General features: G+C 36.9%; 3 protein-coding genes across 4 annotated transcripts; all 3 read right to left on the minus strand.

Moving 5' to 3' along the window:
• Nucleotides 1–270: 270 nt before the first annotated feature.
• Nucleotides 271–4,299, minus strand: tlr4bb (toll-like receptor 4b, duplicate b). Of its 2 annotated transcripts, none has more exons than XM_048204249.1 (3): nt 4,214–4,299; nt 3,941–4,062; nt 271–3,215 (listed from the first exon to the last, which is right to left on the minus strand). In XM_048204249.1, exons 2-3 carry the CDS (start codon nt 3,967–3,969, stop codon nt 1,007–1,009), a joined length of 2,238 nt encoding a protein of 745 aa, XP_048060206.1. In that variant the 5' UTR covers nt 3,970–4,062; nt 4,214–4,299; the 3' UTR covers nt 271–1,006. The 2 variants fall into 2 exon arrangements, with proteins under 2 accessions (XP_048060206.1, XP_048060205.1); XM_048204248.1 differs by adding an exon at nt 3,313–3,479 and having other exon boundaries at nt 3,941–4,299.
• Nucleotides 4,300–4,417: 118 nt separating this feature from the next.
• Nucleotides 4,418–7,647, minus strand: LOC125276617 (toll-like receptor 4). Its single transcript, XM_048204247.1, has 3 exons — nt 7,046–7,647; nt 6,782–6,948; nt 4,418–6,700 (listed from the first exon to the last, which is right to left on the minus strand). The coding sequence occupies exons 1-3, from the start codon at nt 7,226–7,228 to the stop codon at nt 4,480–4,482; spliced, it is 2,571 nt and encodes an 856-aa protein (XP_048060204.1). The 5' UTR covers nt 7,229–7,647; the 3' UTR covers nt 4,418–4,479.
• Nucleotides 7,648–12,680: 5,033 nt separating this feature from the next.
• LOC125276619 (toll-like receptor 4) lies at nt 12,681–16,089 on the minus strand. Its single transcript, XM_048204250.1, has 3 exons — nt 15,340–16,089; nt 15,094–15,260; nt 12,681–15,012 (listed from the first exon to the last, which is right to left on the minus strand). Exons 1-3 carry the CDS (start codon nt 15,406–15,408, stop codon nt 12,789–12,791), a joined length of 2,460 nt encoding a protein of 819 aa, XP_048060207.1. The 5' UTR covers nt 15,409–16,089; the 3' UTR covers nt 12,681–12,788.
• Between the last annotated feature and the right edge of the window lie 977 nt (nt 16,090–17,066).

Raw genomic sequence — 17,066 nt, forward strand, 5'->3', positions numbered from 1 at the left:
TGTCTTGGTTTTGATCATGTTTGCCAGTCTTTTGTGGATTTCCCTGTTAATGTTTGGACTGTTAACACTGTGTTTTGACCTTTTGCTTGGTTTTTTGGTTTAAGTCTTTGGATTACCCCTCAATAAATTGCACTTGGATCCTCAACCTTCGCGTCTCAGAATAGTTGCATGACAGTTTCCTTATATAAACTTTTAGTGTTTTATTAATAAAATTAATTAAATCATGCCCACATGCAACAGCTTAAAAATCATTTTGATAACAAAGACAAGAGGCTCTGTAACTTAATTTATTTCCACATCTACATCAAAGGTCAAAGAAAATTACAATTACACAGAATTCAAACATCCAGGTCCAAAATGTGTATCATTTTCCTGTGAGAACCAAAGTAGGCAAATTGTTCACAAGTATCATCATATCATTGATATGATGGACATGACAATTGAAATGCCAAAAATGTGAATTAATATTCTTTTCTTAAAATGTGTATGTGAACTATATTATCTAAGTTCAGACAGAGAGAGAGAGAGAGAGAGATGTGAAACTGTTATGACGTAATGAAGAGAAAAACAACAAACTACCGTCAGGAAGTTAGGAAATTCAGCTAGGAACATTTCTGTTGCTATTTATAGAATCTTACTTAACAAATTTACACATCAGTGTTTCCAGTAACACATTCATGAGATGTGGGACTTAAATCTATTCAACCACAAAGCACAATAGTGTTTGATAAAGATCTGTTTACACTGTATTGTGCATGCAACTTTCACTTCTCCCTTTTGTTTCAAGTGCATTGCCAAGAAGAGCTGAAAGCCCTATGTGTGCAGTATTCACAACAAACAATAGCATTACAACCCTGTGAAAAATGACTGACTATAAAATAAAATGTAATAAGTCTACTTTAGATTCTTAGTTTAAATAAAAAAGCATCAGTTTTATTTGATCAAATTCAATACATTCACATAAACACTTTTTTTTTTGATTATTGATTATAGAGGAATGTGAAGATTATTGCTTTATAATAGCTCTCCTGAGCCGTATCCAGAATCTCATGTTACTCAAAGGGTCCCTGCTCCACTTCAGGTATGTGTTCTTTTTCAGATGCTTATGAAGACCAAACACTTTCTTAGTCTTCCTCTCTTCCACATCTTCCAGTATGATGATGATGATGTTGGCATTGCGTTCCATCATAAACCGGGACTGAGCCAATTCAAACTCAAAGCGACACCAGGCGCTATCAATGAAGTGTTGAGACACAACCACAATGACTTTACGGCTGCCCATTATTCCTTCATCGATAATGTTGGAGGCGATGGACTTCCCTGCTTGAAAGTCCCGCATGTGAAGGCAAAGATGAATAGGTGGAACACCGTTCTCCAGATTCTCCATCAATTCATTCATGACCCAGGCTTCATCATAGCTGGAGAAAATCACAAATGCGTCATAGGAACATTCTTGTTGTGCAGGTGATCTGTAGCCTCTCATTAGAATACAGCAATACTGAAGATAAAACTGGAACCTATAAGCCAAGACTGATAACACGACTACTAATATAACAAAACATACTGATAAAACTATTGTGAGTCTTTTCTTGTGCACACAGCTGTCAATGTCAAAGTCCGCTGCTCGAAAATCTGGGCTTGGTGAAAAAGATTTACAGAAAATATTTTCTGCTTGCTTCAAAATGTTCTGATTTTGGATAATCCAGAAAATAAAATCTGTCTGGGAACAGGAGCAATCGATGGGGTTGGAGGACAAATCAAACTCTGAAAGGTTTGTGGGCAACTTTTGGAGAACATCAAGTGGGATGCTAGTAATGCTGTTTTTATCGAAATAAATTGATGTCAGACGTTTCAGCTCTGGTTGGGCCAGAAAGTCCAAAGTCATCAACTTGTTTTTACTTAAATATAAATGCCTTAGTTTCTGTGTGCCGATAAAAGACGTCCTGGAGATTTCTCCGATGTTACAGTGTGAGATGTCAAGAACCTCCAAATGTGTTAGATTTTGAAAGAGATATCTCATTACATCTCCACCTAAACTGTTTCCCGCCATTTTAAGCACAGTCAAATTTTGCAGGTCTCGAAAAGCCATGTAGCTTGTTAAAGTAATACTTGTGTGGGAGATATCCAAATACTTTAAATTTTTTAGACCATGTAAAAATCCAAAGTAAAAAACTATGACTAGTTTTGTGTGGTGGAGGTCCAACACTTCAAGCAAGTTAAATCCAGAAAATGGCTTATCAAGCATCCCTATCTCAGAGTTTTGACTAAGATTCAAATGTCGAATATTTGTTGTGTTTGGAAAAAAACCGTAACAGCAGTCCTTCATAATCAAAAAGTTTCCACTCAAATCTACATACTGAAGAAGAGGAAGGCCACCGATACCAAAAAAAGTCATAGGCATAGTACTCTTCACCACCAGTTTTTCTAAGCTTCGTATGTGTGAAACAGATGGTACAACAGATAATAAAGTGGGACCTAAATACAGTTCCTTAAGACGGCAAAATCGAACACGTTCCATTCTCCTGATATATCCAATTTTTAATGCGATTTTTGTCGCATTGATCATACAATGGAATATGTTCATTTCAGAATTAGAGAATTCTTTCTGAATAAGATATATTTCATTGAAATTAACTGAGCAAAGACCGTCAAGATATTTTGAATCTGACACACTGCTTTTCCATTGCATTCTGTAACTTCCCATGAACAACTTATCCACACTGAGACCAGTAAGAGCATTTAGACATTCCTTTTGTGCATGTGTTGAAACGAAGGCAGCTTGTATGTGAAGCTCCCTGAAATAAATGTCTCTGAAAGCTCCTGGTTCAATGTGTAATAATGGATTCCTAGAAAGAATCAAAGTCATGTTTCTGCCAATTTTTCGCAACACAACAGTGTGATCGGTTTTGATGATGGATATATTATTGGCATGTAGATCAAGCAAACTGAAGTCTTTAAAGGAGCTCATGAATGGAGGGAGGGACACAGACTGGATGTTATTTGTTCCAACTCTAAGTTCCTGTAGCTTGGTTAGGTTATTCATTTGAAGCTGTAAGGACGGGAGACCAACATCCACAAGAACTAGTCTCTGTAGATTATGTAAAGAATTCAAGCATCCAGGTCCAAAATATGCAACAGGGTTTCCAGTGAGAATCAAAGTAGTCAAATTCTTCACATTGTAGAAAGCATCATTTTCAATGTGCTTGATGTGGCATCTGAAAGGCCAAAAGATTAAAAATTAGTACATAAAAAATAGTTAACATGTTTAAATTGTAATGCATAACGATTAATGTTCATGTAGCATTGATTTACCTTGTGAGATCCAAAACTTGTAAATTGAACAATACAGGAAATACACACTTATGTAAAGAGTTCAAGAAATTGAAACTGAAATCCAGAGATGTCACAGTGATAGGAAGACTGCTGGGAATTTGAGTCAGATTTCTCCCAAAACATGAGTATTCCATATTCTTTATAATCTATTAATCAAACAAAGACACAGGAAGCCTATTTTTGATTTTTACTTTAACATACTTTTGGTATTTCTTTTGGTATTTTTTTGACCTCCATGTTCTGTCTGAGAGATCCCAAGGCCTCTTTACTTTTCTATAGTATAGATATATTATTTTCTATAATAGATTATATTCTATAATAGATAATAGATTATTTTCTATAATAGGTATATTATTATATAATATAATATAATATAATAATATAAAAATCTAAAAAAGAACATGAGGGTCAAATAAATACAAAATAAGTTCAGAAGTCCTGCATGTTTATAATATAGGCTTCTATCAAAATAACAATAATACTACTACAAAATACTACAATACTAATAATTTGACTAACATAAACAAATAGTATGTTATTCTTTAAGAACCTAGCATTAAAGCATATAAATCTATGAATGAAAACTAAATATATGTATTGTTCTTACCGTGGTACATTCCTGTCCTTGTCCAGCATTCACAAGAATTAAGATTGAAATTAGGAAAATCATCTGTTCCCAATATGACACGATCATTGTAAGAAATTATCTTGCGTGAGATCTATGGAAAACTTGATGTAACAAAGAACAAATGGAAGTCAGGAAATAGATACAGAATCATCCCACAGCCAAATAAAAGCTTTTCTGTTGCTACATTTGGAATATTACTTCATAAATTCCCACATCAGTGGGTGTGAAACTGTAATGATGTAAAGCACATACCATTTAACATAAGTCCGTTCATACTCAATTGTCATAGGGTTGGATGCATGCAAGCAACTATCACTTCTCCCTTTTGTTTCAAAGGGGAAGTTGTTCATATTTAACGTACATTCCCATGATGATTAGAAAGACCTTTATTTGCCGTTTTTTAAAGGAGCAAAAACTTTGTGAAAAATGTTTGAAGAACATAAAAGGCAATAAATGTTTAAATTTGTGCAAAAGTTTATTTATTTAAAACATATAATATATCCATAGTATATGTAATATTATTGCTTTGTGTCAATAATAGCTCTCCTGAGCCGTATCCAGAACCTCATGTTACTCAAAGGGTCCCTGCTCCACTTCAGGTATGTGTTCTTTTTCAGATGCTTATGAAGACCAAACACTTTCTTAGTCTTCCTCTCTTCCACATCTTCCAGTATGATGATGATGATGTTGGCATTGCGTTCCATAATAAACCGGGACTGAGCCAATTCAAACTCAAAGCGACACCAGGCGCTATCAATGAAGTGTTGAGACACAACCACAATGACTTTACGGCTGCCCATTATTCCTTCATCGATAATGTTGGAGGCGATGGACTTCCCTGCTTGAAAGTCCCGCATGTGAAGGCAAAGATGAATAGGTGGAACACCGTTCTCCAGATTCTCCATCAGTTCATTCATGACCCAGACTTCATCATAGCTGGAGAAAATCACAAATGCGTCATAGGAACATTCTTGTTGTGCAGGTGATCTGTAGCCTCTCATTAGAATACAGCAATACTGAAGATAAAACTGGAACCTATAAGCCAAGACTGATAACACGACTACTAATATAACAAAACATACTGATAAAACGATTGCAAGTCTTTTCTTGTGCACACAGCTGTCAATGTCAAAGTCCGCTGCTCGAAAATCTGGGCTTGGTGAAAAAGATTGACAAAAAATATTTTCTGCTTGCTTCAAAATGTTCTGATTTTGGATAATCCAGAAAATAAAATCTGTCTGGGAACAGGAGCAGTCGATGGGGTTGAAGGACAAATCAAACTCTGAAAGGTTTGTTGGCAACTTTTGAAGAACATCAAGTGGGATGCTAGTAATGCTGTTTTTATCTACATAAAATGATGTTAATTGTTTCAGGTTTGAGTGGGTAAGAAAATCAATAGCCATTAAATTGTTTCCTCTGAGATTCAAAAGTCTAAGCCTTTGAAGATTTTTAAAAGAGCTCGAGTGGACCTCTACCATACGACAGTAAGACAAGTCAAGGTGCTCTAGAACTGTGAGATTATTAAATAAATATCTTACTACATCACCCCGAAAATTATTGCCAGCCATCTTGAGAACATTAAGATTGCTCAGTCCATAAAAGCAATATATGTTAGTAAAGATGATACTTGAATAAGAAACATCCAGATACCTCAAAAACTTTAAGTTAGACAAAACTGAAAGGTACCCCATACTTACAACCTTTGTATGATGGAAATCTAGAATTTCAAGGCAATCAAGTCCAACAAATGCTTGAAAAGAAAGACCGATTTGTGGATTCAAACTCAAATTTAGATACCTGATTTGAGGGGTGTTCAACAAAACTTCTGTGCAGCATGATGATAATGTAATTTGGTTTGAACTCAGATCCAGGTACCGAAGCTTAGGCATGTCTATAAAGGTTTCAACTTGGGTTGCGACGTTGCGTGTAAATACTACTTTTTCTAAAGTATGATGATGTGAAAGTAGTCTACCTGGCACAGTATCTAACTGATTGTGAATCAAGTAAAGCTCCTTAATTTCATTAAATGGCACATACGGAATACTACGAATTAGACCACCCTTCACAGCTACAATTGTGGCGTTAATCATACAGCGAAAGATATTAATTTGCCCACTAGGCCTTTCTTTTATGTAATAATATACTTCATGAAAATAAATAGAACAAAGGCCATCTAAATAGTCTGATTCTGATGGGAAAATCTTATAATCATCCCTGTTATTTCCAAACATCAGCCTTTTTACATTAAGACCATATAGAGCTTTTAGACCAACTTTCTGAGCAGCAAATGAAACAAAGGCAGATCGGATATCCAGCTGTCTGAGATGAACATCTTTGAAAGCTCCTGGTTCAATGTATAATAATGGATTCCTAGAAAGAATCAAACTCATGTTTCTGCCAATCTTTCGCAACACAACAGTGTGATCAGTTTTGATGATGGATATATTATTGGCATGTAGATCAAGTAAACTTAAGTCTTTAAAGGAGCTCATGAATGGAGGGAGGGACACGGACTGGAGGTTATTTGTTCCAACTCTAAGTTCCCGTAGCTTGGTTAGGTTATTCATTTGAAGCGGTAAGGACACGAGACCAACATCCACAAGATCTAGTCTCTGTAGATTATGTAAAGAATTCAAGCATCCAGGTCCAAAGTATGTAACAGGGTTTCCAGTGAGAATCAAAGTAGTCAAATTCTTCACATTGTAGAAAGCATCATTTTCAATGTGCTTGATGTGACATCTGAAAGTAAACACATACATTCAATATTATTAATAAAACACATTATACAACAACTGAGTTTTAGATAACAACATTGCTCACCTTGACAGATCAAGAACTTGCAGAAAAGACAAAACTGGGAATACAGTCTTCTGTAAATGTTTCAAAACATTAAAACTGAAATCCAGAGTTTGAGCAGATGAAGGAATACTTGGTGGTATGGAGCTGAGGTTTCTTCCCATGCATGAGTAATGCAGATTCTCATTAATCTAAGGTTAATTGATTGCAAGAAATGTTACATTTTCACAACAGTAATAAAAACAATAATGAAGAACACAATTTTAAAATCAGATTTTAAAAACTTACTTTTGTGCATGATTCTCCAGCACCTATGAACAAATATATCATGAAAGCACTTAGAGTGAAGAAACTCATCTTGAGTGATCTTGACTGGTCATAAAAATGTGAGCCAGCCTTGTTAGCGATCATTGAATATAAGGAACAAATGCCATGGTTTTCAACAATGGATACCCCATTGTTGAAAACCATGGCATTCGTTCCTCATATGGGTGAAAGGATGTCACAGAGAAGTACGCATTTCCTAATGTGGTAAATCTTGAATGAAGAAGTAACTTTCTGAATAGATTAACTGTAATTGACTCTGCAATTCCTAAAAGTTTAATTTTAAGAGTACAAGTACAAGTTTAAGTACAATTTTATTTGTACATGTATTTGTATAGGCAAAACTTTAATTCAAAGCACTCTGGATCCTCTGAGTCTGGAAGACCAGCAAGTATAGTACTGCAGAGTTTTGAACAGTTAAATGCTTTCCAAGGCAATCCTCCTACTGTTTAGTGCAATATTTTGTTAATTCACCTCTATTCAATGGACTGACAGTCTAACAATGCTTTAGTCTCCCCAGCTCCCAGCTCTGCCTTGGTCCTTGGATCCCCTGGCTCCACCTTGGGCCTCCGGTCCATTGCCGTCACCCAAGTTCTCCATCTCCCTGGCTCCACCCTGTACTTCACCGCCTAAGTTTCTGCTTTGTAAGTCTCTGCCGGTTCTGCCACAGCTCCGCTGTGGCCCATTCCTCTGACAGCTCCTCCATGGACATCTCCACCTGGGAACAGATAATTATTCCCCTTCCATGGCCTTGGCCCTCCTTCCCGATATTACCCACTTGAACAGTTCCTTGCTGTTTTTCATGTTCTATGTAGGTGTCAGCAGCCACGTTTCGGAAGGGGATGTTGCGTATTTGTATTTCTGTTCCCTTTGGTTCCAGTTATTCCTTCACCATGTTTAGTTCCTGTTTCATTAATTGTGATAGTTACTTTGTTCCATGTTTTCTAACTATGTATTGTCTGTTCTCATCATTGTTTAAGTTGGCTTGCATTGTTCTTGTGATTGGTTTTGTTTTTCTTAATAAAAGACTGCTGCAATCAGATTCTTGCCTTTTCTTGCCTTTATTAATCCAAACTTGACACAATGATTATGTGTACACATACTGCAAACAGTTACTAGCAAATTAACTTCAACAATAATTTCCCAAGCATTATTGTGGCTGCTTGTGTTTAGAGTCTTGCCGCTGCATTTACACGTTTTTGACCAGCAGATGTCCTCAGCATCCTCACATTCATTATTATTACCAATTCATGGCTGTTTTAAAACTGTTCAGCTGTTCAGCCACCAAATTAAACATAAGGAAACTACAACTGACAGTCAGGACTGCTAAAAGAATTATTGGTGCCCTTTTGCCAAACCTCCAAGAATTTTACACCTCCAGAGTGAAAAAAGGGATATGAAAATCACTTTGGACCGCACACACCCAGCTCACTTTCTCTTTGAACTGTTGCCCTCTGGCCAGCGCTACAGAGCACTGAGCACCCGAATAGCCTGGCACAAGAACAGCTGTTTCCATCAGGCAAACTTCCACCCGAACAGTTAAAACTGCCAATAGGGTCTTTTAATTGTTCATATAGTGTGACTATAATATAAATATATTATAAACCTATTTATTATCTACCTCTGTACATTCCTTCTACTTTTCATTTGCACAAAATACACTTCCATTTTGCACATAACCGTACATCTGTATATAGCATATCTGTATATACTGTATGTAATTCTGTCCATTGTGTATTTTCTATATTTTTTTATTACTGTATTGTGTTTTATCTTTAATTTTATTGCCTATTTATTATTGTGTTACATTCCTTTTTATTGCCTATATCTCCATGTATGTCAGTTCTTCTTTTTTCTGCACTGAAAAATCCTGTCGCCAAGACAAATTCCTAGTGTGTAAACTTCTACTGATTGTGGTTGATTTTTGTATATTAGCTTAAAGCTCCCACTTAGAAAAATAGTTCATTACAACAAGTTGAACGCTGAAATAACATCACAATATTAACTTATAAAGGGATCAAAGGATTTAATGATAGCTGTCATTAAGACCTCTGAGGCCAACTTTACCATTGTGAGAAGCAAGGTGGCGCCATTTACCTATTCTAGTTGTGTTTGTATGATGAGAGAAAGTGAAAGGGACCAGGCAGTGATAGACCAGTAGCTCCTCACTGCAGAACACGAGATACAGGATCCAGATCCAGGGGGTGGAGACGGGTAGGTTTAAGGATATGTAAAGTGGGAGAAGTTAGATCCAGATCCAGGGGGTGGAGATGGGTAGGTTTAAGGATATGTAAAGTAAAAGGATCTGGATCCAACCTCGCCCCCTTAATCTTGTGTTCTGCAGTGAGGACCATCTCCGACAGACACTTGAAAGTAGCACCAGTAGGAGATCGATTTCTGTTTCACAAGCCTAAGGCATAGTCGAATATGCCTACTTAGTATATAGTTGGTGAAAAACAGTATGTGAACCAAGTAGTATGTCCAAATTCATAGTATTAATAAAACAATAGGTGAAAATTCCCAGATGACCTAATACTTCCTGTGAGATTCTGAAGTGTGCATACACTGGACACTTTACTATCCAATGAGGCCACTGGACAGGGTTTGTTAATGGCAGTGAAGTGATGCAACTGATGCTGTTGGTCACATGACAGTGACAACATGGCTGATGTAGTACATCCAGATTGCATTCATACACACATTCATACTAGTCCTATATATATTATAGAACACTTTTTAACACTCGCAAAGCAAGTTTCAAAATGTACAAGACTACTAGTACCTACTAGTAAAAGTATGCTATTTTGAATGCAGAGAAAGTGTGACCATAGCTTTAATCCGATGAGCAGTGATTATTCAGAAATAATTAGTCTCTCTAAAGGCAGGAACACACCAAGCCGACGCCAACAAACTAGTGGCGACAAAAGCAGACTGTGCGGTTGGCTCACATCGGCAGCATAGGGGTCCAAAGTTGCCCTGAAGGCTGGTTCAGACTGTGCGATTCTGGCCACGATTTGGTCGTCTGAGACAAATTTTACAAATCCTAAAAGATTCCTATAATCCTAGCCTAAAATCTGTAGGCTTTGATCGCTAGTTTGACATGTTCACAGACAGCCGGTTAATGACCGTTGTGAGCAAATTTTACCTCCAATGAAATTCTGGCAGTGTAAGAAGATTTGGCGCTCAGTCCTCCCGGGTGACTTCTCCTACGACAAACGTCAAATTGTCTTTGCTTTTCAAGACAAGCCGTGATCAAAATTAACAATAGAGATTTCTTTGTTAGCCACTATTTCAGTCCCGCGTGTAATGCAGCTCACTGTCACAGAATGTGAGTGGGTTGATGATGTAAATCTCCGGACAAGTTTTCAAGTGCGCATTCATTTTTAACGCGTCTTGACTGTTGTACAGTCTGACATATAGGACAGCTGAAATCCCACAGTGTGACATGAGGATCATGAGGATCATGTTCATATAGTCATACAGTGTGCACACGGCTTAACTCACCAAACCTACACTCGACAGCCGATGACCAAGTAGCATGTCCGTTCTGCGCCTGCGTAAGAAGAAATGCCTTTCTGTACCAGCAGGTGGCAGTAGCTGAACAGCCAATCAGGGGTGCGTTTCCCAAAGCGAACTATGGTCGCAAGTTCCGTCGTTACCAATAGAGTTCAATGAGACTTACGACCATGGTTCACCAACGATGCTTTCAGGAAACTCACCCCAGAATGATCAGATGGCCTGACGGACTGACAAGCTCCGATGCCAATTCAATGTCAAATCGGCTGAAAAAAAGCAGACAAGGACCAACTTCAGCCGACAATGCGGACACTGAGGAAACTTAGTCCAACAAACAAAAACTGCCTGACGGCCGACCGTCAGCTTGGTGTTTTCCTGCCTTAAATCCCTCCTTTCCGAGAGCCGGCTCTGCTCTGATTGGCCATATGGCCCAGTCTGTTATGATTGGTCTACCGCTTATAGCACAAGTTGGAAACAAACGCCCATTACCATAACTGATTCAGCTCCGTATGCTTCCTAAAGCTCAGCGATTGTACAGACTATAAAGCCAGTAACGGTGGCGTCGATTTTACCATATCAATCTGAGCGCGAGTCCAATGATGAAAAATTGGAAGAAATAGTTATTCAACCCGAGCCTCCATCGCAAGAACAGCTTAAGCATGAGATTCTCAGTGTTACACTACTCAATTTGAGGTACATATGAGATGTAATTCCTCACCATCAGTATTAACAAGTGTATGTCCATCAACAAACCGATGTGTATATTTCTAATGTATTGCTATGCACATGTGGTAACTTGATAATTAACTGTATCAATAATAGAGTTAACTTTAGCCCAGCACTAACATGAATGACTGATTTAACATTAAAGTTTGTAAAACAAATCTTGCTCCATCCTTTATCATTACTCAAAGCAGTAAGAACGACAGACATTCTGCATTAATGCATACAGTTTTAGGTAATAGTGGGCCACAGATGATTAGCAGAAGTATTTCACTAAGAGAGTTAGCCAGTTAACCAGATATATACACAATATAGCTAAAACACAAAACTATGTATTTTAAACACTCTGTATAAAATACATCAATAATTATTCACACTTACAGTTTGTGATGAGCAAGTTGGTCCAAATAAAGCAGGTACTGTCCCATCTTTAACCACTGATTTTTCATAGCCTCACAATTTGGAAGTGAAAATAAACTGAATTTCCTTTCACAGCGCAGAGCATAGCGTCTTGTCGACATGTTATCCACACGAACGAGCTACAGCGTTTGGGAGTTCAAGTTTTCGCGGCATGTCAGCCCAGAACGTAGGCGGACATTATGCAAATGTGTTAACTTGTGACGTGTGAACTTCGCGAAATGGGATTCGAACTAAAACGAATCGTTTAAGTGGTTCAGAGTCGACTCTTTCTTTTGAGAGACAATAACTTTGCAATCTGTTTACATTCACATACAACTACATTACACACTGCATGAAAGGTAATTTTCAAAAATCCATAATAGGGGCAGTTTAAAAACTCAGTGCAGGACTGTTTTGGACATTTAGCACCTGGTTAAACTTTACATTGCTTGTGGTTATACGTATACAGGTTTTTGCACAGAGACTGTTCCTGAGAATGGAACAATTGTTGTGCCATTTTGTCACAATTTTAGTGCACTCGTGAAATAATTAAGATTTAGGGAGGAATTTTCCTTTGATGCAATGATTGTAATAAAAGATCCTGCAAAATCAATGGAAAATTCTTAACAAAGAACAAACTACATTAGTCAGGATGGAGGAAATTCAGCACATAATCACACAGTAAAATAGGAAACTTTCTGTTAACACATATCACGTGTGGAGCTTGAATCTGTTTTACTGTAAAGCACATAGCGTTTGACATAAATATGTTAACACTCTATTGTTGTACTTTTTCATGTTTGTTCCAAAAGGGAAGTTATTCATTACTGAAACCCATTGTTTGCAGTATTTACAATGAATAATAACATCTTTGGCAAAAATTGTTGAGTACATCATAAAATGCTTCTTTATATGCATGGCTGAAAAATGAGGCACCAGTTATTTAATAAAAATACACACAATGATTAAGTCAAAACTGTTACTAAAGCTGCTATAAAATTTATCATGAGTGAAAAGCTGACAAAATATCCGAAAGAGTACATAGGAATTATCAATTTTCTAAACAATATTATTGCTTTGTGGCAATAATAGCTCTCCTGAGCCGTATCCAGAATCTCATGTTACTCAAAGGTTCCCTGCTCCACTTCAGGTATGTATTCTTTTTCAGATGCTTATGAAGACCAAACACTTTCTTAGTCTTCCTCTCTTCCACATCTTCCAGTATGATGATGATGATGTTGGCATTGCGTTCCATAATAAACCGGGACTGAGCCAATTCAAACTCAAAGCGACACCAGGCGCTATCAATGAAGTGTTGAGACACAACCACAATGACTTTTCGACTGCCCATTATTCCTTCATCGATAATGTTGGAGGCGATGGACTTCCCTGCTTGAAAGTCCCGCATGTGAAGGCAAAGATGAATAGGTGGAACACCGTTCTCCAGATTCTCCATCAGTTCATTCATGACCCAGACTTCATCATAGCTGGAGAAAATCACAAATGCGTCATAGGAACATTCTTGTTGTGCAGGTGATCTGTAGCCTCTCATTAGAATACAGCAATACTGAAGATAAAACTGGAACCTATAAGCCAAGACTGATAACACGACTACTAATATAACAAAACATACTGATAAAACAATTATGAGTCTTTTCTTGTGCACACAGCTGTCAATGTCAAAGTCCGCTGCTCGAAAATCTGAGCTTAGTGAAAAAGATTGACAAAAAATATTTTCTGCTTGCTTCAAAATGTTCTGGTTTTTGATAATCCAGAAAATAAAATCTGTCTGGGAACAGGAGCAGTCGATGGGGTTGAAGGACAAATCAAACTCTGAAAGGTTTGTTGGCAACTTTTGGAGAACATCAAGTGGGATGCTAGTAATGCTGTTTTTATCTACATAAAATGATGTTAATTGTTTCAGGTTTGAGTGGGTAAGAAAATCTACAGCCATTAAATTGTTTCCTCTGAGATTCAAAAGTCTAAGCCTTTGAAGATTTTTAAAAGAGCTCGAGTGTACCTCTACCACATGACAGTAAGACAAGTCAAGGTGCTCTAGAACTGTGAGATTATTAAATAAATATCTTACTACATCACCCTGAAAATTATTGCCAGCCATCTTGAGAACATTAAGACTGCTCAGTCCATAAAAGCAATATATGTTAGTGTAAGTGATACTTGAATAAGAAACATCCAGATACCTCAAATACTTTAAGTTAGACAAAACTGAAAGACATCCCATATCTACAACTTTTGTATGGTGGAAATCTAGAATCTCAAGGGAATCAAGTCCATCAAATGCTCCTACATCAAGATCAATTTCTGCATTTAGACTTAAATTCAAATACCTGATTTGAGGGGTGCCAGATAAAAGTGTCGAGCAGCATCGTTTTAAAGTTATCCGGTTAGAGCTCAGATCCACATACTGAAGCTTAGGCATGTCTATGAAGGTTGCAGCACTAAAAAGTTCGCTGTTGTACGTAATTACTAGTTTTTCTAAAGTATGGAGATGTGACAGTTGTTTACCTGGCAAAATAGCTATGTGATTGGAAATCAAGTAAAGCTCCTTGAGTTCATGAAAAAATACATACTCCATATCACCAATTACACCATTCTTCACAACCACAATTGTAGCATTAATCATACAGGGAAAGATTGAAATTAGTTCATCAGGCCTATCACTAATATAATAATATACTTCCTGGAAAAAAATAGAGCAAAGGCCATCTAAAATATTAGCATCTGAGTATTCAAATTTGAAATCTCCCCTGAATTTTCCAAATAACATTTTTTTTACATTAAGACCATATAGAGCTTTTAGACCAACTTTCTGAGCAGCAAATGAAACAAAGGCAGATCGGATATCCAGCTGTCTGAGATGAACATCTTTGAAAGCTCCTGGTTCAATGTATAATAATGGATTCCTAGAAAGAATCAAAGTCATGTTTCTGCCAATCTTTCGCAACACAACAGTGTGATCAGTCTTGATGATGGATATATTATTGGCATGTAGATCAAGTAAACTTAAGTCTTTAAAGGAGCTCATGAATGGAGGGAGACAGACAGACTGGATGTTATTTGTTCCAACTCTAAGTTCCCGTAGCTTGGTTAGGTTATCCATTTGAAGCGGTAAGGACACGAGACCAACATCCACAAGAACTAGTCTCTGTAGATTATGTAAAGAATTCAAGCATCCAGGTCCAAAATATGTAACAGGGTTTCCAGTGAGAATCAAAGAAGTCAAATTCTTCACATTGTAGAAAGCATAATTTTCAATGTGCTTGATGTGACATCTGAAAGTAAACACATACATTCAATATTATTTATAATACACATTATACAACAACTGAGTTTTAGATAACAACATTGCTCACCTTGACAGATCAAGAACTCGCAGAAAAGACAAAACTGGGAATACAGTCTTCTGTAAATATTTCATAACATTAAAACTAAAATCCAGAGTTTGAACAGATGAAGGAATACTTGGTGGTATGGAGCTGAGGTTTCTTCCCATGCATGAGTAGTGCAGATTCTCTGTAATCTAAAGCAATATACATATATATATATATAACAGTAATAAAAACCGTAATGAAAAACAGATTTAGATCCAGAAAACTTACTTCAGTGCATGATTCTCCAGCAACTATGGAAAAACATATCATGAAAGCACTAATAGTGAAGAAACTCATTTTGAGTGATCTTAACCGTCATAAAAATGTGAGTCAGCCTTAGTAGCGATCTTTGAATATGAGGAACGAATGCCATGGCTTTTAACAATGAGGAACTATGGATGAAAGGATGTCATATAAAAGTAGGCTTGGGCTTAATTATGGTCAATCTTGAATGAAGAAGTACCTTTGTGAATAGATCAATTGCAATATATTGAATAGGCTCTACAATTCATATAAAATTAATAAGGATGACTTTGTGTGTACATTTATTTGTATAGGCAACACTTTAAATCACTCTGGATCATCTGAACCTGAAAAGCCAGCAGGTAAAGCATTTCAGAAGAAAAGTTTTGAGATAAAAGGTGGCAGGACTAGAGCTGTGCAGCATAATCAGATAGGTAAGGTCTGGTTTTACTGATGTTATAGAGCATGAATCTAGTTGAAGTAGTTGTTGAATACAGAGTACTATTTTTACATTATATTTTATAAGTTAGGTATTCAGTTATTAGATATTTTCTTACAATCATTGCATCACAGGACAATTCCTTTGCTAAACCTTCATTATTTTGCAGGCTGGAAACACATTAAATTGAGACAGGTACACTAAACAGTTGCAGCACTTTCACGCAGTGTCTCTGTGCAAATACCTGCATCTTAACACAAGCAATTTAAAGATTAACAGCTGCTAAATGCGTGAAACAATCCTGCATGCTGAGTTTTTAAATTTATTTCTTTCCAACGGACAGCATATTTTTAAAATTTCTGCAATAGGAGTGCCATGTATTTAATAATTCACAGTGGAGCAGGAACAGGACAACTAACCACCTCAATCTACATGTACAATGACTTGTTTTAGCAAGAATATTGCTGGTCTCTGAGTATCCATGTCTGTACCAGATGACATACCCAGACTACCACAATATTAATATAAAAAATAATGCTTGGAGGAACATTTCGTTCACTATTGGTCAACAAGGTAAGCAGCAGTCATAGCTAACCCCATCGCTAGCGGGGCCAAATTTGGGGATGATTCATCCCTTTGGGATGGCCATGAGATTTCAACCGAGAAAGATCCGTAAAAATGATTAAAAACTCTTGTGTTATGCATTCCAGGCCACTAGTTGGCAATGTCACGTTGTAAAGAAACACTATTTGCCTATAGACTGAACTTATCCACATGTAATATGCAAATTTGAGTTTTGAATTTCTGTGGTATCATTATCAACCCGTTTTCAAAAACTTGCTTTTTCAGGCACCCTAAATTCCATTGTCATGTAAATGAATGGCCAAAACACATAAAAAGTGTCAGGTAAATGGCCCCTAATAGTAAGATTCAAAACCAAGCAAAAAGAAATACAGTCGTTACCCACTCAGCATCGCAGGCTGGAACCAGAACTTCACGGTTCATTCATTAGTCATTAGTTACAGCTTCTTGTTTTTAGTCATTTATTCATTAGTCATTAGTTCCAGGTGCTTGTGTTTAGAGTCTTGCCACTGCATTTAGATGTTTTTGACCAGCAGGTGTCCTCATCATCCTCACATTTATTATTACCATTTGATGACTGTTTTAAAACATCCTCTGTGAAAAATGACTTATATTCTGGGTCTCAGAGACCCCAGCTATAACATAAATAAATACTATGAATTTTCACATGCAAAGACTTTCTGATTGGTTG

Source organism: Megalobrama amblycephala, linkage group LG10 (assembly GCF_018812025.1).
Source record: "Megalobrama amblycephala isolate DHTTF-2021 linkage group LG10, ASM1881202v1, whole genome shotgun sequence".
NCBI lineage: Eukaryota > Metazoa > Chordata > Actinopteri > Cypriniformes > Xenocyprididae > Megalobrama > Megalobrama amblycephala.

Excerpts from the sequence above, each read along its gene's own strand:
- LOC125276619 (XM_048204250.1), bottom strand. The coding sequence starts at position 15,408 with ATGAGTTTCTTCACTATTAGTGCTTTCATGATATGTTTTTCCATAGTT. Across the intron at positions 15,261-15,339 it reads CTGGAGAATCATGCACTGAA|ATTACAGAGAATCTGCACTA; the intron begins GTAAGTTTTCTG and ends ATATTGCTTTAG. Across the intron at positions 15,013-15,093 it reads CGAGTTCTTGATCTGTCAAG|ATGTCACATCAAGCACATTG; the intron begins GTGAGCAATGTT and ends GTTTACTTTCAG.
- tlr4bb (XM_048204248.1), bottom strand. The coding sequence starts at position 4,027 with ATGATCGTGTCATATTGGGAACAGATGATTTTCCTAATTTCAATCTTA. Across the intron at positions 3,480-3,940 it reads AAGGACAGGAATGTACCACG|ATTATAAAGAATATGGAATA; the intron begins GTAAGAACAATA and ends TTTGATTAATAG. Across the intron at positions 3,216-3,312 it reads CAAGTTTTGGATCTCACAAG|ATGCCACATCAAGCACATTG; the intron begins GTAAATCAATGC and ends TTGGCCTTTCAG.
- LOC125276617 (XM_048204247.1), bottom strand. The coding sequence starts at position 7,228 with ATGGTTTTCAACAATGGGGTATCCATTGTTGAAAACCATGGCATTTGT. Across the intron at positions 6,949-7,045 it reads CTGGAGAATCATGCACAAAA|ATTAATGAGAATCTGCATTA; the intron begins GTAAGTTTTTAA and ends AATTAACCTTAG. Across the intron at positions 6,701-6,781 it reads CAAGTTCTTGATCTGTCAAG|ATGTCACATCAAGCACATTG; the intron begins GTGAGCAATGTT and ends GTTTACTTTCAG.